At 39.7% G+C, this 20982-nt stretch overlaps 1 protein-coding gene across 4 annotated transcripts in view; it reads right to left on the bottom strand.

The window, feature by feature from the left end:
• The window catches only part of SLC25A21 (solute carrier family 25 member 21), a 496567-nt gene that overhangs the window by 196225 nt on the left and 279360 nt on the right, over positions 1-20982 (bottom strand). For all 4 annotated transcript variants that reach the window (XM_037056431.1, XM_037056434.1, XM_037056433.1 and 1 more), the window contains exon 2: positions 10026-10074. In XM_037056431.1, the coding sequence (XP_036912326.1) occupies positions 10026-10074 (49 nt within the window). The remainder of the gene's footprint in view (positions 1-10025; positions 10075-20982) is intronic.

Here is a 20982-nt window from a genome sequence, read left to right as displayed (position 1 = left end):
AATATATTCCCATACCATTTCCACAAACCACAGAATGAACCCTGCAAGGAAACTTCTGCTCTTCTACCTCCACTCACTGCTAACAAAGTAGTTTACACAAACGAAACCACTGAGAACCACAGGTTAATGAGATGTTCAACACACACACACACACACACACACACACACACACACAGATTTTTTACATCAAGACTTTTTACCGAACTGTCTATAGGGTACTCAGCACTGATTTCCAAAGGCTGACCCGGTGACCAGTCTAAGCTCGCTGCTTAAGCTTCACCCTGGAGGATGTCAAACATAAACATTGGTAGGCCCCACCCCTAGAGTTTTGGATTCAGCAGGGCTTGGGGGCTGCAGATAGAGAGCGTAAATCAGTCTCAACTGCTTTAGTAAAAACCCCATAAGCACATATATAATAACACATCGATGCCAAGTTTTTAACCCATGTGAGTCTCCGGAACTCACACAGTGATTAATATGTTTTGAGAGATGTGTGATAAGACTTCTCAGTGCAAGTTAGGTCCTGATGGGTGGGAGGATGAAAGCCAAGGTATGTGTTGGCCTGTCCACTCACCAGCAGCCGATACCTGTGTCTGTAAGGAGACGCGAAATGCCTCTCCCCTTCCCACCTTCTCCGGCACCCACAAGAACACGCGCCTTGCAGCTCTTTAACAGCACGTGCTTTTAAAGGATCAGTCCTTACAGGGTCAGTAATTAATTCAGTTCGCACCTGATTTATGTCCCTTTCAAAAAGGAAATAAACCAAAATGATGAAAATGAGTGGGCAGGGGGAAGCAGAATGAATACCTCAGTAACTCCCTCTTCCTGAAGCACAATGAACCATTTCCCTTCCTGGAAACAAAAGTGTGAAAAGGATGTAAGCTAAAACCCCTTGGATTGTGACTTCAATAAATCTTTGGGGCTTTGAATGCCACTCTCCACACACAGGTATAACCCCTCAACTGGATATGGAGTAAAATTCTCCCTCACCTCACCTTTGCTTATTTACAGTTGCCAATCCCATCCCAGGAGTATTCTTCTTAGAAGGAAACCTCTGGACCACTTCTCCTTCCTCTAAAGAATTCCTTTCTCATCACATTCTAGGCCTGTGACCATGGAATTTGAAATGTGACTGACCAGTCAGTACTGAGATGTGCTTTGAGTATAAAATATGCATCGGATTTCAAGGATTGGTTTAAAAAAATAAAAGAAAATGTCTCATGAACAATTTCTATATTGGTTAACATGTTGCTATACAATGTTTTGGGTAGATGAAGTTAAGTAAGTGAAAATTAATTTTACCTGTTTCTTCCTAGTTTGTAAAATATGGCCCTTAGAAAATGAAAATGACATATGGGCCATGCATTTTATTTCCATTAGCCAGTGTGGTGCATCTTACAGCTTGTCACAGTGCATCTTACATCTTGTCACAGTGCTCCCTCAGCGCCTTCAGTCCCCGTGCCCGCTCAGCGCACGCCCCTCTCACCCTGGCGTACCCAGTGGAAACCTCCCACCTCGCTCTTCCCCAGATCAGTCACCGAAACTCTGCCACAGTTTCCAATGCTTTTGCCCACCATCTCATCAATTAATTTCTCCTTTTCTATTTCAATAGATTCTTGCTTCTCACATTTTTTCATGAAATCTTACATTTTTAAAAATGAAGACAACAGAGGTGCATCTTGTTCACTTTCTAGACATTCTAGTTTGGCCATAGCACTCATAGGGCTATTATTTCTGACTGTTACCAAATACTCATTTATTCAACAGCATCCACTGGGCACCTCCAGGAAGCCAGGCACTGTGCTAGCCACGGGGGTTAACTAATAATGTCAGCACACAGCCCTGAAATGAAGCATGGAAAGACGCCAATAGGAAGACAGACTAAACCAATGCTCTCCTGCCCTCAGACCCAGAAGGACGCTCTACTTGCAAACACCCCTCTCAGGAAGGGTTTAAAGGCAGTGCTCACATAACACAAGTCTTCCGGCTCAGAAACTTGAAACCTCCTGACTCCACAGTAAGCATTTCCTCTCTCCCACACTTTGTATTCTCCCTCGTGTCTCCCTCCATTTGTCTTTGCAGTCCCCTTTCTTTTCCTTTGCTGAAACGGTATTAAACGTGATATATTTAGTTCTCATAATAATGTAGATACCATTATTGTTCTCATTTAAAGATGAGGAAACTAAAACACAGAGAAGTAACTTACCAGAGGTTATACAGATAACCAATGAAGAAGCACGATTTTAACCCAGGCAGCCTAACTTTAGAGTGTTCTGGTTGGGTGGATTCTTTCTGGACTTCTTAACTGTTAGGTTATCCTCAGAGAGAGTACAAAGAAATGCTAAGGACCACGTAAGCTTCAAGCTGTTGGGGCCACTGGTTGCCAAGCGAGGGAAGCCATCCTAAAATGAAGCCTGTAGTCAAAACGGAAGCTAAAAGGAAAAGGAGAGAAAGGAAGAGCATGAGGGTGATAGCAACTGAGAGAATGAGAGACAATATGAGACAGATGAGATATCATTGACTCTTTTATTTGAATCCCTGGAGAATACAAAGCTAGAAACTACCTTTGGTCTTCCTAGCTATACAAGTAAATAGGGTATTTTGTCATTTGTAGCTATAGGTTCTTAAGCAGAGGGTTGTAGACTCTGAGAAAGAAGATACCTACTAAAAAGAGCTCCTGGAGGCTAACTGAGCTCAAATTAGAAAGATCCTAGCAGTCATTTCTACACAGGGGCCTCTCATACAAATTGCACTTCAGGGAGAAATCTGCACTGAACAATCTACCCCTGCACTGAGCTGCCTGCCTATACTGTGTTTCTGCCATCTGAGCCAGCCCTTATGAAGGAGCTCCTGGAGTCCTGTTTCAACCAATAGGACTGAGGCTTTCCCCATCCATTTGGAGCTTTGCAGCTATATCCCTATCACCATCTTCAGTGACCAATCAGAGGAGCTCCAATTTGACCAATCAGGACAACGTCTTTTAAATCAATCAAACTGTGAAGATTTGGAGTCCTCATTTGCATGAGAACTGACCAATCAGGGACCAGGGGTGGGGACTTCTCTTAATATAAATCAGCTCCCTTCTGTCTCTGAAAGCCTGCTTTTCTTTTCCACCAGCAACTGAGTTTCCTTGGTTGAGCTGAAGCACTAAAGATGTCTACCAGAGCAGAGTGAACTGACACAGGAAGGAGCAGACCAGAGAGGTACAGAGCAGGTCTAGCCAGAGGGGGGCCTAGCCCCAGGGTCACCTCATAGCCATGCTGTTTTCACAGCAGTGCTGCATCACTGAGTGAGCTGTTTTGCACTGAATAAAGTTTCTTCACTGCATCTCAAACTAGAGATTCCTGTTGGCACTGACTGGGTGCCAATGACCATGGATTGACAAGGTCCACCCACAATTGTACACAGAGTTCTCTGTATATGAACAGAACTATAAAACAGTATATACACACCTCAGGGGAGACTCTCAAGGGAGACTATGATTCTACCTAACTGCCATGCGTACAGCATTGCAGCCAAACCTTCTCTGCTAAAATCTGGTGAGAACAAAGCAACTTTCACGTGGCTAGCCTATGCTTACATTAGGTCTACTCCTGGAGTTATACTTACATGGAGCAGAATAAAGTATTTCCTATATAAAAGCCAAGTGCCACAGTGCCCAAAATCTCTCCATAAAAGAGTTATTGATGATAACTTCTAATTATCTTTTAAAATGCAGAGTGTGTTCCTGTTAGGCATGATGAATTGAAAATGCATGCTTACAAGCTAAATGTGCACTGATGAATGAAAAAGAAAATGTGATATGTATATATATGAGAATGTATAATGGAATATCATTCAGCCATTAAAAAAAGATGGAAATCTTGCCATTTGTAACAACACGGATGATGAATAGACCTTGAGGGCATTATGCTAAGTGAAATAAGTCAGACAAAGACAAATATCATGTGATCTCACTTATGAGTGGACTCCAAAAAAGAAGAAAAAAAAAACCCCAAGCTTATAGATACAGAGAACAGATTAGCGATTACCAGAGCCTGTAGGTGGGGGATGGGCAAACAGATGAAGGTGGCTGAAAGGAAAACACTTTCATTGATAAATAAGTCCTTGGAATGTAATATATAGCATGGTAACTATAGTTAATAATACTGTATTGTATATTTAAAAGATGCTAAGAGACTAGATCTTGAAATTTCTCATTATAAGAAAAAGGTTTTAATTATGTGTGGTGATGGATATTCACTAGACTTACTGTGGTATCACTTTGCAGAGTATACATATATGGAATCATTATGTTGTACACCTGAAACTAATATAACATTACCTGTCAATTACATCTCAATAAAAATGGGCATGCTTATGTCAGCTTTTTCTCCAAATCCCACTAAAATCACAATATGTCGGTCCTAGTTCTGTTTGTCTTCAGACCCATTTCTCACTCCTCCCTTGTTTCGCTTTGTTTCGCTCTGCATTGTTATGCAGGGTGTCTGCCCTCTGCTAGGCTGGGCTTCCAGGCTTCCATGCATTCAGACGTAGAAGCACTGATGGGAGACTGAAGAGTGTGGAAAAGAAGAGACCCAGAGTACCTCTCCTCCTTGTCTGCCTCAGACAGTGAATTCCAGGCAGTGAGTTCCAGGCAGTGGCTGGTGCTCCTCTGAGCCTCCAGCTCTCACTAGGCAGATTTGCTACAGCTGTAGCTCCTACTGGGTAACCCTGGCCCCTGGCCTCCCGTAACACACAACTCTCTTTGATCAGTCCAGCCTGGGGTAACAGAAGCAATCATTTGCAGAGTGAAATAAATAATGAAAAAAAAAACCCTATGAAAGAAGAATTTGGAAGTACATATTTAGAATCTGTTATCTTTTGTTCAACAAAGAAAAGGATTATGCACAAATATATTACCCAAAGACTAGACTTTAAGAAATAAACACATTTACTTTGCCGTACTCCAGTACATGAGATATTGTGAAAAACAAGCCATTTCTATACCCAGGTTAATTCAATGAATCACCCTTCAAGTAATAATATCTATGAAGGGCAAGAATAGCCCAGAAAAACCCTGTAAAGCAAGTGAGGTTGGGCCTGGTGTACACGGTGCCCCACTTGGTCAATATCTGCAATGACTTAGACCCCAGTGCCCTTGGATGTCATTTAGAAAAGTGACCTGCTCAAATAACTAGTGCTGCATCATTTCATTCCATTATCTCTGACAGTATATAGTTTATTTTATTTAGAAGTGTAGTTGTGTCCTAAACCATATTAGTGAAAAGAGTTTAGCATTATTTAGTCTGCTGTGTCTACTCCTATCACCCGTGTGTTACTACTGTCCAGTGATAAGTCCTACCAATCTTACATATACTACCTCTGCTGCAAAGTTAGTTACACATATATTGGACTTTCAGTTTACTCTATGGTTGTGAGGTTTTATTCAATATGCCCTATATTATTGTGGAGGTCAAATACCAGCCAGTATCTAGTTCTCTTTTCCTTTAGGACAATTGGAAGGATTATATTTTCCAACCCCCTGGAAGCTAGGCAAGGGCTTGTGACGAACTCTAATAAATGAATGCCATTTTCATGAAAACATCTACATAAAAAAAGAAGATATAAAGCACCAGTAGCTTTGTACATCTATTCAAAAAGTTATTCTATTCATCTTCAGTACAAAGAAATGATACAGTAATCATATGCTGATTTTTGACTGTGCGAGAGATTGCTGCTCGTAACCCCACTTTGTTCAAGAATCAACTGAACAATCGTTTCTGAAATTCATTGTGATGAGATTCTTATTGGCTCATCAGGTTGTGAACTCTTTGAGGACAAAGCTAGTTCAGAACCCACACATACTGGATAGTCAGTACATTTTTGTTGAATGTATGAAGGATTGAGTGACTGAATAACCATAATTTAAATGTCTTGTTTAAATCATTCTTGTTTCTCTTCTGTGCTCATTCTAACACTTCACAAATTTAGGCAATTGCCTGTAAGTTACACTTTTATTCCTCAGTGAGACTAGCAAAAATATTATGGCTTTTCAAAGAAGGTTAATATGCAATCTAAGAAGGAAATTCCAGTGAATTTTGCTTTTTGTTTCTGAACCCTATAAAAAGATAGTCCAGGGAGTGCATACATCTTATATTTAAATATAATTTGTGGTTTTGTTCTTTCTTTGTTTTAGTCTAGTGACTTGAGGTTGCTTTGGTTGAAAGCGTGAAAACTCCCAAATTCATATTTTGAAGGCTTAACCCCCAATATGAAGGTATTTAAAGGTGGAACTTTGGGGATGTAATCAGGCTTATATGAGGTCATGAGAGTGGAGCCCCCACGAAGAGATTAGTGCCCTTACAAGAAAAAGAAATCAGAGCCCCTTTCTCTCCCCTGTGAGGCTAAGGCAAGGTGACTGTCCACAAGTCAGGAAGACAGCCCAAACCAAAAATCACAATGACTGGCACCTTGATTTGAGTTTCCCAGCTTCCGGAACTGTGAGAAACAAATGTCTGTTGATTAAGCCACCCAGTCTATGGTATTTGTTATAGAGCCTGAGATAAGAGCGAGGTCATAGTCTCATCCTCTCTACCTCTATTAAAAACATGAATAAATTCAGCAAAGGAGCAGGATACAAAATTAATACAGAAACTAGATGCATTTTTTATTTTTTTAAAATATTTTATTTATTTATCTTCAGAGGGGAAGGGAAGGAGAGAAGGAGAGAAATATCAATGTATGGTTGCCTCTCGTGAGTCCCCCGTGGGGAACTGGCCTGCAACCTAGGCATGTGCCCTGACTGGGAATCGAACCGCGATCGTGTGGTTCGCAGGCCCGCACTCAATCCACTGAGCCACACCAGCCAGGCTAGATGCATTTTTATATGCCAATAATGAACTAACAAAAAGGGAAATTAAGAAAACAATCCCACTTACAATTTCTTCAAAAAGAATAAAATATCTAGGAATAAACCTAACCAAGGATGTAAAAGACCTGTACTCGGAAAATTATAAGACACTGAAGAAAGAAATTGAAGAAGATACAAATAAGTGGAAGCATATGCCATGTTCATGGATAGGAAGAATTAACATAATTAAAATGTCCATTCTATCCAAAGCAATTTATAGAGTCAGTAAAATTCCTATCAGGATTCCAATGACATATTTTACAGAACTAGAACAAATATTTCAAAAATTTATATGGAACCACAAGAGGTCCTGCATAGCAATAGCAATCCTGAGAAAGAAGAACAAAGTTGGAGGAATAATGCTACCTAATATCAAACTATACTACAAGGCCATAGTAATCCAAATACATGGTACTGGCATAGAAACAGACACTTAGATTCATTGGAACAGAATAGAAAGCCCAGAAATAAACCCACACTTTTGTAGTCAATTAATATTTGACAGAAGAAGCAATCATGTACAATGGGCTAAAGATAGTTTATTCAATAAATGATGTTGAGAAAACTGGCCAGATACCTGAAGAAAAATGAAACTAGACCACTTCTTACACCACACACAAGAAAAAATTCTAATGGATTAATGACTTAAATGTTAGAACTGAAACCATAAAAATTCTAGAAGAAAACATAGGCAGCAAAATCTCAGACATAGATCATAGCAATATTTTATCAGGTATATCTCCCAGGCAAGAGAAAAAAAAGTTGAATAAATGGAACTATATCAAACAAAAGATTTTGCACAGCAAAGGAAATTATCAACAAAACAAAAAGGCAACCCACAGAATGAGAGAACATATTCACCAATATATCTGATAAGGGGTTAATATACAAAATGTATAAAGAATTTACAAAACTCAACACCAAAAAACCCCTAACAATCCAATTAAAAAAAGGGCAGAGGACCTGAAGTGACACTTCTCCAAAGAGAACATACAGATGGGCAATAGACATATGAAAAGATGCTCAACGTCACTAATCATCAGGCAAATTAAAACCACAATGAGATATCTCACATCTGTCAGAATGGCTATGATCAATAAATCAACAAATACCACGTGGTAGCAAAGATGTGAAGAAAGAGGAACCCTCATGCACTTTGGTGGGAATGCAGATCAGTGCAGCCACTGTGGAAAGCAGTATGGAGATACCTCAAAAAATTAAAAATGTTCTGCCTTTTGACTCAGTGATCCCACTTCTGGGACTATAATGAAGGAACCCAAAACACTAATTTGAAAGAACATAAGCACCCCTATATCATTGCAGTGTTCTTTACAATCACCAAGACATGGAAGCAGCCCAAGTGTTCATCAGAAGAGAGGTGGATAAAACAACTATGGGACATTTACACAATGGAGTACTACTTGACTGTAAAATAGTAGAAACTTTTATACTTCTACAGTATGAATGGATATGGAGAATATTATGTTAAGGGAAATAAGCCAGTCAGACAAATACTATATGATTTCACTCATATGTGGATTCTAATGAACGAACTGAACTAACGAGCAAAATAGAGGCAGACTCACAGAGCACAGGATGGCAGCTGGGTGAGGGATGGTGGAGGTGAGGGGGTGAAGGGATTGAACAAAAAAGAAAAAAAGACTCAGGGCTTTGGACAACATTGTGGTGATTGTGGGGAGTGGAGGGGGATATAAGGGGACTAAATGATAATGGAAAATGCAATAAAAATTAAAAGTAAAAAAAGAAAAGAAATGTAATATATGCACACCATAGTCACCTTCCCTGCTTTCAGCAGCCAGTCTAAGATTCTGTGGCCTCTTTAGGTAAATTAGCAGTGTGTCCATTCACTGACCAGCCCAGCTCATTAAGTATAGTAGTCCCCCTTATTTGTGGGGAATCCATTCTAAGACCTTCAGTGAATGCCTGAGACCATGGATAGTACCAATCACTATAGATACTATGTTTATTCCTATCCATACTTACCTATGATAAAGTTTAATTTATAAATTAGGCATAGTAAGAGATTAACAACAATAACTAACAATAACATAGAACAATTATAAGAAAATACTTTATTAAAAGTTATGTGAATTTGGTTTCTCTCTCTAAATACCTTATTGTACTGCATATACAGTGTGGATATGCTGGAAAAAGAATAACACATCCTGGGCAGAATAAAGTGGGACAGTGTGAGATTTCATCATGTTACTCAAAAAGGTGCACAATTTAAAGTTTGTAAGTTGTTTATTTATGGAATTTTCTATTTAATATTTTCAGACTGCAGTTGATTGCCAGTAACTAAAACCTCAGTGACATCATGGCTAAGGGGGACGACTGTGTTTCCTAACTGTGGCAGTAAGGGTTTCTTCGACCCTCTTGTTCCATGGCACTTTTTTGCCATTACACTACAGCCTGGGTGTAGTGTGCTTGGGTTTTGCACAATGCAAACAAACAAAAACTTGCACTACATTCTCAGAGCTTCTAATTTGAAAAAAAGAGAGTTCCGCAATTCAGCCCCATGGTTAACTTTTTAAAATGCTCCAGATCACATTAAAAATCATAAGAATTTTTCTTTTGATAAATAGATTTAATATGTTGCCCTTATTTGTATCTGCCTTGAGTAGCAAATGCATTTTGCCTGGAAATATGGCATTTTGCATGGGCAAACAGTTATAAGAATAAATTTGTTAAGCACCATTTGAGAAGTTTACTTGAAATTTTGGAGTCTCACACCAAAATGCTAACTATTAAATAGCAATCTGTTATGTGCAATGCCAAATGAAAGTCTGCTGTAATAATTCACTGGGCAAAGTTTAGTTTTTACATCATTTTGATAAATTTACCTCACTGAGCCAGTTTAGCCACAAGTCATACCTCATGATTGCATGTGAAGGCAGTAAAATATTATATACTTTGAGATGACCTCAATCCAGAAATGCTTTTCACTGTTCACATTTTATCTGTCAAATCGTATTTTCTTTAAGAAGTAAATATAAATGCCATTATTGGGAGAAGCTACCGGCTTGGGACAAGTTCTAGCATTTAGTGTTCTGACAGACCTTAATGTGAGTATCAGCCAAAGTCAATAAAACTTGTTCATGCAGAACCTTACCTGGTTTTCACCACATCGAGGGGGTGCATCAGGCAAATTTCTACAAGACCTGAAAGATGATAAAGAAAAGTCTAATAAACACTTATGTAAGCACTGTTTCTTATTTCCTTAACCCTATTGATTTCTCAAGTATAGAGATTCAAATAAAAAACTTGGAACTTTGGGCATGAAAGCTAATGGTTGTAGGAGAGCGGCAAAAGACAAAAGTGCAATATGATTTCATTGCAGTGGAAGCAAGGTATGTGAGTGAGCACTTACTGGTGTCCTGGCAGAAGCAGGAAGGTAGTGCTGTAGGGAAAAGAAAGAGAAAAGGAATCAGATGTCCTAAATTTCAATCAACTAGGCAGGAATTATTGTATATTAATCCAGTCCATGAGTAGATATATGAGAGAGAAAGGGATGAAAGAAAACAAGGAAAAAAAGAAGGGAGAGAGGATCTCTCAGCATCCCCTACGCCACCTACACACATGGCAAATCATGAACCTCAGTTTCAGTGTTCACGAAATAAAGGTAACACTTGAAAATAGAGAACACATCGTAAGTGTTTAGTGTATGCCAGACATTGTTCTAAGGAGTACTTAGTTATCTCATTTCATCCCCCCTAGAGCGCTTTGTGATAAAAGGTAACATTATCCACATTTTACAGCTAAAATAATTGAGGCACACGAGGTTAAATAAACTTTTCTAAAATCTCATAGCTAGGAAGTAGTCCTAATCTCATATAGCCCATGATCTATAAACCACGGTTCAGTGAGGTAGGGTTTATACCACTTCTTGCAAATTCATTGCAAAGCCCCTTCCTATCGTCTGAGTAGATAAGAAGAGTAGTAATCATCATAACAGTTACCTCACCTGCAGTCCCTACGCAGTGGTGGTCATTTACCATATTATCCTTGATATGTACACCTACTGGTCAAGGTCAGTATTATCATCATCTACTTGAAGACAGAAAACTAAAGTTGATAGTGTTAACTGATTCATCCTAAAGCTATCCAGCAACATTTGTGGGTAGTTTCTCTTTTTTCCCCTTTTAAATTATATCTTAGTTTAAATTAAGATAATTTATTCTTATTTATCTTGATGATGCTATTACAGTTGTCCCCGTTCCCCCCGCTTTGCCCCTCTCCACTCAGCACACCCCACATCCTCAGGAAATCCGCACACCATTGTTCATGTCCGTGGGTCATGCATATAACTTCTTGGGCTTCTCCACTCCCTATACTGTTCTTTACATCCCTCCGTCTATTTTGTACCTACCAATTGGTGATTCTCAATCCCTTCACCTTTCCCTCCATTTTCCCCCTTTGCCAACTGATAACTCTCTAAATGATCTCCATATCTATGATTCTGTTCCTGTTCTGCTTGTTTGCTTAGTTTATTATTTGGATTCAATTATTGATAGTTGTGAATTTATTGCGATTTTAATGTTCATCACTTTGATCTTCTTTTCCTTATATAATTCCCTTTAGCATTTCATATAATAATGACTTGGTGATGGTGAACTCCTTCAGTTTTACCTTGTCTGGGAAGTTTTATCTGCCCTTCAATTCTAAATAGCTTTTCTGGATGGAGTAATCTAGGCTGTAAGTCCTTGCTTTTCATCACTTTGAATATTTCTTGCTAGTCCCTCTAAGGTGCAGCATTTCTTTTAAGAAATCAGCTGACAGTCTTATGGGAACTCCTTTGTAGGTAACTCTGCTTTCTCTTGCTGCTTTTATGATTCTCTCTTTATCTTTAACCTTTGGCATTCTAATTATGATGTGTCCTGGTGTGGTCCTCTTTGGGTCCATCTTGTTTAGGACTCTGTGCTTTCTGGACTTGTATATCTACTTCCTTCACCAACTTAGGGAAGTTTTCTTCCAGTATTTTTTCAAACAAGTTTTCAGTTTCAGGCTCTGCCTCTTCTACTTGTGGCACCCCTATGATTCAGATTTGGGTATGTTTAAAGATATCCCAGAGGTTCTTAAGCCAATCCTTAATTTTTTTTTTTAGTTCTTTTTTTCTTCCTGCTGTTCTGATTGAATGCTTTTTCCTTCCTGGTGTTCCAAACTGTTGCTTTGATTCTCAGCTTCATCCTCTCCACTGTTGGTTCCATGTAGATTTTTCTTTATTTTACTTAAGGCAACCTTCATTTCTGCCTGGGTCTTTTTAATGGCATTGAAATACCCAATGAGTTCCTGGAGTATCCTGATAACCATAGTTTTGAACTGTGCATCTGATAGGTTGCTTATCTCCATTTTGTTTAGTTCTTTTTCTGGAATGTTGTTCTCTTTTCCACTTGGGCCATATTTCTTTGTCTCCTCATTTTGGCAGCCTCCCTGGTTTTGTTTCTGTGTATTAGGTAGATCTGCTTTGACTCTCTGTCTTAGTGCATCTGTTAAGTTGCATGGAATGGAGCCTTAGGTAATCACCAAGGCAGGGCAACCCATGTCACCACTCTGTTGCTGTGTGGGGGCAGATTCACAGAGGGGACATTGCCGCTTCCTGGCCTCTGGAGTTCTACCCAGGAGGAAGCTATCTCTCCAGTCACACTTCACTTTCTCTCCATATGCCACTGGTGCCCTTCCAGATGTTGCCCTGCTGCTGAATCCCAGAGGGTGTGACTCTGCATAAGTCCTAAGTATGCCACACACTCTTTAAAAGGATGCAGTTTTTCCCATTGCCCCAACCTCTACTGGTTTTTACAGCCAGAAGTTATGGGGATTTATCTTGCTGGCACTGGGACCCCGGACTGGATGATTTGACCTGGGGCTGGGATCCCTCATTCCTGAGGTGTCCTTCCCATTTTTTGCCCATCACACATGGATGCAAGACTTCCCATTTCCACCTCTGTGCCTTTCTGCACCACTCCACATCTCCACATCTCTCCGTGACTCTTTGTACCACCACCCTTCCTACTTGTATGGATGAATGTGGCTTCTTTAAATCCTTGGTTTTCAGACTTCCACACAACTCAATTTTCTGACAATTCTGTGTGATATTTGTTTCATAGTGTAGCTTTGTTTTTTGCTATATTTGTGCATTGAGCCAACACATATGTACCTATGCCTCCATCTTGACTGGAGGTCTCCAATTTGTACTGGTTAATCCCCTCATTTGTTCACCCATTCCCCCACATACCCTCCCATCTGACAACCATCGAACTGCTCTGCACGATTCTGTCCCAGTCCTTCTGGTTTGTTTAGTTTGTTCTTTAGATTCAATTGTTGATAGATATGTATTTTTTGCCATTTTATTGTTCACAGATTTGATCTTCTTTTTCTTAAATATTTCCCTTTAACATTTCATATAATAATGTTTTGTTGATGATAAACTCCTTTAGTTTTTTCTTGTCTGGGGAGCTATTTATCTGCCCTTCATTCTAAATGATAATGATCTGGGTAGAGCAACCTTGCTGTAGGTCCCTGCTTTTCTTGACTTTGAATATTTCTTGCCATTCGCTTATAGCTTACAAAGCTCCTTTTGATAAATCAGCTGACAGTCTTATGGGAACTCCCCTGAGGTAACTTTTTCTCTTGGTGCTTTTAAGATTCTCTTCTTGCTTTTAACCTTTGGCATTTTAATTATGATGTGTCTTGGAGTGGGTCTCTGTATCCATCTTGTTTGGGACTCTCTGTACTTCCTGGACTTGCATGTCTATTTCCTTCACCAAATTAGGGAAGTTTCCTTTCATTATTTTTTTCAAATAGATTTCCAATTTCTTGCTCTTTCTCTTCTTTTTCTCACACCCCTATGATGTGAATATTGGAATGCTTAAATTGTTCCAGAGGCTCCTTACACTATCCTTGATATTTTAGCCTATTTTCCCTTCTTGTTGTTCTGATTGCTTGTTTTTTGCTTCCTTATGTTCCAAATTACTGATTTGATTCTATGCTTCATGCACTCTACTATTGTTTCCCTGTACATTTTCCTTTATTTCAATTTTGAATATTTTGTTTCTGACTGGATCTTTTTCATGCTGTTAATATACTCACTAAGTTCCTTGAGCATCCTTATAACCAGTGTTTTGAACTTTGCATTGATACATTGCTCATCTCCCTTTTGTATAGGTCTTTTTCTGGAGTTTTTATCTGTTCTTCATTTGGGCCATATTTATCTCATCATTTTGGCAGCCTCTCTATGTTTGTTTCTCTGTAGTAGGTAAAGCTGGTATGACTCCCTGTCTTGGTATCACGACCTAATGTTGTAGGTGTCTTGTAGGGTCCAGTGGCACAGCCTCCCCTATCACCCATTTTAGATACTTCAGGTGTGCCTTTTGTGTGGGTTGAGTACACCCTTTTCTTATAGTTGAGCCTTGATTGTTTTTGGAAGGTCAATAGAAGGGATATATCCAGGCCAGTTTGCTGTAAGGACTGCCTATGACCACTGACCACTAACCTCTACCCTCTGTGGAAGACCAGCTGTTCAGGGGCATGATGGTGGTGCTTTGACATGGTCTATAGCTGTCCATGGGTGAGCAGCCTCTGGGGTTTCCCAGTTGGTGCAGGCCAAGGTCAGCCCCCATCTGGTTTCTGCCCAGGGCCATCCAGCTTGAGCTATAAAGCAACCGGAGATGGCTGCCACTTGTGTTGTAATTGGAGGTTCCCAGGGAAAGCTAAGCTGTTCACCTAGGCTGGCTGCTGCTAGTGCCTGACCTGGAGCCACTTAGCAGGAGGTATATGAGCTGACGGCTCACTAAGGTCAGCTGTTGCTTGTTTGAGAGGATTTAGGAAGTTTTGAAGCACGAGCCAAGACCAGTCATTCACATGGAAAAGCCACTCTTAACTGCTTGAGTGGCCTATAAATTAGGTGGGATGGAGCCTCAGGGGATCTCCAGGTAAGGGCAAATGATGTCAGCCTTGTTGATGAAGTCTCAGATATGGCACCCATGTGCTGATTCTGTGGCTCTGTGGCTCTGTAGCTCTGTGGGGGAAAGGCTCAGAAAAGTAGTAATGGCCTCTCCCTACCTTTCTGTCTCAGAGAAAGCTTTCCCTCAGCTCTTGCCTTGATGCCAGACACTTCAGCTCCTCATATGCCACTGGTGCCTTTCAAGCTACTACCCGGTACTGGAGCTCAGAGGGAGTGAGTCTGAGTAAGTTTGTGTGAGGGCTCTTTAAGAGGAACTACTTGGGACTCTGGAAGTTTCTTCCACAAACTCAATCCCCATTGATTTTTGCAGCCAGAAATTTTGGGGACTTATATTCCTGGCACTGAAACCCTGGGTTGGGAGGGCCTGGTGTGCAGTTGGGACTCCTCACTCCCAAGATATCCCTCCTGAATTATTATCCACCACATGTGGATGTGGGGTAGCCCATTCCATGTCTTCATGTCTGTACCCCTCCTACCAGTCTGGATGGATGTGGCTTCTTTAATTCCATAGTTGTCAGACTTCCATTCAATTCAATTTCTGATGGTTCTAAGTGATGGTTGTTCTATAGCTCAGTTGTGATTTTGATGTGGTTGTACAGGAGGTGAGCCGTGTTTAGCTACACCTCGATTTGGGCTGTAGGTCTGTGGGTAGTTTCTTAGGAACTGATCATCCGCCTCTCTCCATTTGCAAACTAATTCAACTTGAGCTTCTCTGTAATTTAGTTCTTCTTCCTCATCATATTTTAGGCACAAATGTCTTTTATTCCTCTACTGGTCCAGAAAGCTCAGAGGGCTTATACCTTCCAAATAGGTTGGCTTTGCTTCCAAAGAAGCTTAGGAGGTTCTTCCTGAGTAAGCCTGCTATAGTTTACAAAGTCATATATATTGGCCAAAAATGACTGTCTTATTTTGGTTAAAACTACCAAACTCACTATCGATTGATTTCATTCCAGCAGGAGTGCTCCTTAGTCATTTGTAACAAGGTCACTAACTCAATCAGAGACATGGCCTGGAGACTTGAGAAAGGAGCAGAGATAAAAGGCAAGAGAATTACAGGGCAGAATAGCAAGCCTTTGAGCCACTGTTTTTGAGTAATGAAGAGGCCCTGTTAGTCAAGATTGCAAACAGTAAGGTCTTAATACACTTCCTTTCACTTGAAATTTCACATCCACCTTGCACCTGGAAGTAAGTTAAGACTCAGGTGACCAGAGGTGTCCTTGTGCCTTCAGGAAATGGTCATTTACCCCTGGAGGCATCAGTTCCTTTTCTGTAAAGGGAAAGGTTAAATGGTCTTTAATACCTTGGAACTCTACAATAGTATTCTATGTCTGTGTGTTCGTTCTTGAATGTTATAATTCTAATTTGTGTTTTGTTATATTAGCTTAAAAAAGATAAAGTCCTAATCCCATAAGTAAAGATTTACCCTGGAAACTCAGACTGACAGAAGAACATTCCCACCAAGCACTGCAGTAAGTAGACGCCTACTAAGGGCACTTCCTTGCATCTCAGGAGCATAAAGGAATACGACACTGACAATCAGTTTATCAAAGGAAGTGCACACAGCTTCTCCCATTGACTTGGCAATAGAAAAGAAGCAAAATAATAAACACTGAACAGCACTAGTTGGTATATCTTTTAAAAAGCTTACCAAAAGAACCAATGATCCAACGTCAAAAGAAAAAGGCAAAGAGCAGATGGAGAGAAGATCCAAAAAAATAAAGTTATAAAGTACAAATTTTAAAATTGTAGAAACAAAAGAGTAGAATAAATTATATGTGTTATCTATGATCATAATTTTATGGCCACATTAACCTTCATTTTTATTAAAATTGATGAATATACAATATAGATCATTACTTTAGAACAATGTGGGCACAATGAAAGTATGTCAAATGAATAATATTTCATATGCTGGTGCATTTTATGTTTTATTTTTAGCCCAAATATTTGTAGAATGAATCAATTCTACTTTGAAAAATAAATTACCTGTAAGAATACAAAAAAAAAAAAACTAACAGCAGAACTTGGAGAATCTGTTCACATTAATATGTACCAATTTGTTTATTTGCAAAGTTGTTCTTGTTTCCTTTGTGCTAATGTGCATTTCTGGTAGTAGGATGTTAATAATTTCTCTTTTCCCAGAGAATTGTTATTTTCATTTGAGGCAATTGCTTATTTATCAAGATAACAAGCAAGCAAGAATTGCTATTAAAGTTAAAAAAATAAGACAAAGAATAATAAGGCTTATGCAAATTAAGACAGCCCAAAGCAGACTGCTATTGTGAATTTATCGTATTGTACATATTTTTAGTCATATAGGCTCATACCATTTCAGTAAGATTCAGATGAAACTGGTAATGCTACCCTATCATGGACACAGGAAAGCATGGGCTAGCCTGAGAACCTAAACCTTGGGAGAGTCCCTGAATTCTCCTTTCTTGAATGGGCTCAAGTGCATGCCTTCACCTGAACAAATGTTTCAGGGAAGGATTAACACCTCTCCGTCACAAACTCCCGCCACCCCACCCCCAGCCTCTATCCCTTCTGAGAAGGTCTCCTGGCCTGTTAGGCACAAATACGCACCAAACACCAATTCCATCCCCTTCCTCTATTATAACCTGAACCACAGCTCTTTTCCGAAGAAAAGTACCAACACAATTGTGCGATGAGCAGCCCTGACTGGCGAAAGAACAGTTTCTTCTCAGGGTTTGGTTCCCTGCGCTTTTCCTTTTCTCTGGAATATTATCCTTCTATGAGTGCACACACACATACACTTCCGAGTACCCTTCTTTCCTTGAGTTCTCAATTTGGGTAACCATTTTCCCAGAAGTAACAGGGCAGAGACTGTTAGTTGCCCCCTAGTACTCACTCCCATTTCTTTCTCTCTGCGTAGAATAAATATTGCACTTCCCAGCCTCCTTTATTGCTAGGCACTACCATGTGACCAAGTCTGGTCAACAGAATGTAAACTAAAGTGGTTTAAGCAACTTCTAGGAAGTCTTGGAAAGGTAGGGAGGCTGGCTCCCCTCCTTTTTCCTCCTTCCTGCTGGTAGAATGTGGACCTAGGGTTAGAGCAGCATGTAGACAATGAGGTGACTTTGGGCACAGAGACCACACACAGCACAGCAACAAGGTAGAAGTAGCCCCTGACTTAGTGGTGTTCTGGTCTACCTCCAGATGGTCATGTTGGAGAAAAATGTCTATTTCCTTTAAACTACTGCTATTTTAGTTTTCTGCCATGTGTCTCTTAAGTTAACTCTAACTGTTAATAAGAGCCCTGTGATGGGCTCCTACAGCACTGTGACCTTGGGTTATTACATGTCANGCACAGAGACCATACACAGCAGAGCAACAAGGTAGAAGTAGCCCCTGACTTAGTGGTGTTCTGGTCTACCTCCAGATGGTCATGTTGGAGAAAAATGTCTATTTCCTTTAAACTACTGCTATTTTAGTTTTCTGCCATGTGTCTCTTAAGTTAACTCTAACTGTTAATAAGAGCCCTGTGATGGGCTCCTACAGCACTGTGACCTTGGGTTATTACATGTCACTGCAACTGTTTTCTTGTCGGAAAGCTCCGTGAGGACAGAGACTCCACCTGCCTCAGTCCCCTTTGCATCCCCATCACTTTACACAGAGGCTGGCACTCAGTAAGCTCAATAAGAATTTGTTGAATATATGCATTAATGTTCATTTGGGTTACTGTACATACCATTATGTCAGCTGATTTTCAAGATAAACTGAACTGGCAGTGATTTATTCTGCACTTACTGCATCAGTTTGAGCATCATAAAAGAAATGACTAAGGGCAGAAGAAAATTGGTAAAAATTTTATGAAGTATAGCACAGAAAATGCTGGAACTGAAAATACAGGATTGAAATATTGTGAATATGTGAGAAAGCAACTAATTAATCAGCACATAATGGACTGCCAAATAATTCTGAGAACCTTGTGTGTGCAAGGGCACTGTGCTAGGCACTGGGGACACACCCTGATGCAGTATGAAGGGTATCTGCAAGGCTGAACGACTTCAGAAATTGACACAGATGTGACCCACTGAGAATGGCCTTTTATGTAAAGAGAAGATATTAAGCTCAGAATAGAAAAGTGCATAAATAGAAAAATAGAATTAAAATGCATATGTTTCGGTCCAGTGATTCAGTGCTGCTATTTACAGTATAAAATGTTGCTATTTATGTTCTGCATTATTTCTGTCTTGCATTACTGTTGACTTTTATACCAAACTGCCCACTCTCTTCAAGGAACTGTGTAACTAGTAATAGAATATATGGACAAATACTTTAAAATGTTTAAGTAATATTTTAATTCATCTGTGGCCTGGATTTTCCTTATAATTGAGATTACTTGTCCTAAGTCATAATGTTAATTTATATAAGGTAAAGACCATTTGAAAATATATGTCACGTGTAAATATGAAATATGAATCTCACCAGGAAGAAGTTCCTAGAGTTTTTACCTACTTTGTCAATAACCACTGGCACATATCTCCTAACTCAATAATATCCTTTTTCTTTAGAGCTGGGAGTTGAAAACCACATGAAAGATATCCCTTGCCAGAAAAGATAGGATTGCTCTTATTCTGGAGAGTTAAAATGCTTACAACACAAAGCAGACGATCCATTTTTTTATCCAGCCCTTTACAACCTGGGCCATTGAAAGAAAAGAGACAGTGGAGGACACACGACCACATTGGTGGACTGACTGACCATGGGACATGCCCCACACCCACTCCTCCCGATGGAACCCTAAAGTACAGAGACCGGGAACGAGGTTCATTGCTGTGCCTCCCTTTCTGCTCCACCCCTGCCTCTGCCCAGGCAGTGTTGCAAGGAGCTTCAGGAGTCTTTTTAGCCCCGGGGTGGGAGAATGTGGAAGACAAGCTGGGTGTCTGAAGGTTGACTAGAGTACAGATTATTAAAGAATAATGTCAAGTGACCCTCACTTCAAGTCTTAACCTTAATTTTAACTATTCAAAATGTTATCATACATTAATCTGTTCTAAGATATACTATTTGAGAACAGAGTATTCTAAATTTACTCTGCCCTCTTACCACCATGTCAATTCACTGTTCCTTTCTCTACAATTTCAGTATATAGCAATTACTATATGACATTTTATATTACTAATGATATTACATTATATTGCATTATAAAAGGCAAAAGATTTATACATCTGAAGAGAAACCAGAGTATATATACTGCATTATAAATATCAATAACAGTATTTATCATACCATGCCATGGCTAGTAATATATATAGAAATATATAACCAGACATTGTAGCCTATGTCAATGACATCTTCTAGATTTGTGAAAACATGTGGTCAAATACCAACCACTAGCTCTTTAAGAAAATGGAGTATTTAACTTTTTATAGGCTCACTGAATAAATAATGTCAAATACATGAAACGTACTCAAGAAGTTTTCTATCCACACTCACTTTTTGGTGATCCGAACCCATGGTTTTAATTACCACCTATATGCTAACAACACACCAATTTACATTTACAGTCCAGACTTCTCTTTCAAAGTCTAAACCTAAATATCCCATTGGCTATTTGACATCTCTGCTTGGATATTTAATATCCATCTCGAAATACACATGTCCAAAACTGGAGCCTGACCCTCCTCCCTCCACTCCAAATAAAAAATAAATAAATAAGTAAAAACAAAACCCTACCTCTTCAACCTTATAATCATTGTGGACTCTTCTTTCTTTCAAAATCCTTTTCCAATTTATTTGAAAATCCCATTGGCTTTACTTTAAAATTTGTCCAGACTTCTCCCATTTCTCACTTGCTACGCTGCTGCCCACCCCCCTCCACCCAACATCATTTCTCAGCTGATTAAGTGCAGCACCTCATTAACAGGTCTCCCTCCTTCCACCTTTGACCCCTTCCATCTGTTCTCACCCTGTAGCCAGAGCAATTCTTTAAAAGTGTAAGTCACTTCATGTCATTCCTCTGGTCAGCAATGGCTCCCCATTTCCCTCAGAGAAAAGGCACACTGTGTTCCTTCTCTCACCAACTCTCTTACCACTCTCCCAAGGACTCATTCTGTTCTGGCCAAAGGGGCCTCTTCACTGTTCT

This window comes from Sturnira hondurensis, unplaced genomic scaffold (genome assembly GCF_014824575.4).
Source record: "Sturnira hondurensis isolate 20B ecotype Veracruz unplaced genomic scaffold, ASM1482457v3 Scaffold0008948, whole genome shotgun sequence".
NCBI classification, from domain to species: domain Eukaryota; kingdom Metazoa; phylum Chordata; class Mammalia; order Chiroptera; family Phyllostomidae; genus Sturnira; species Sturnira hondurensis.
This window is presented reverse-complemented; position numbering and strand designations above follow the sequence as displayed.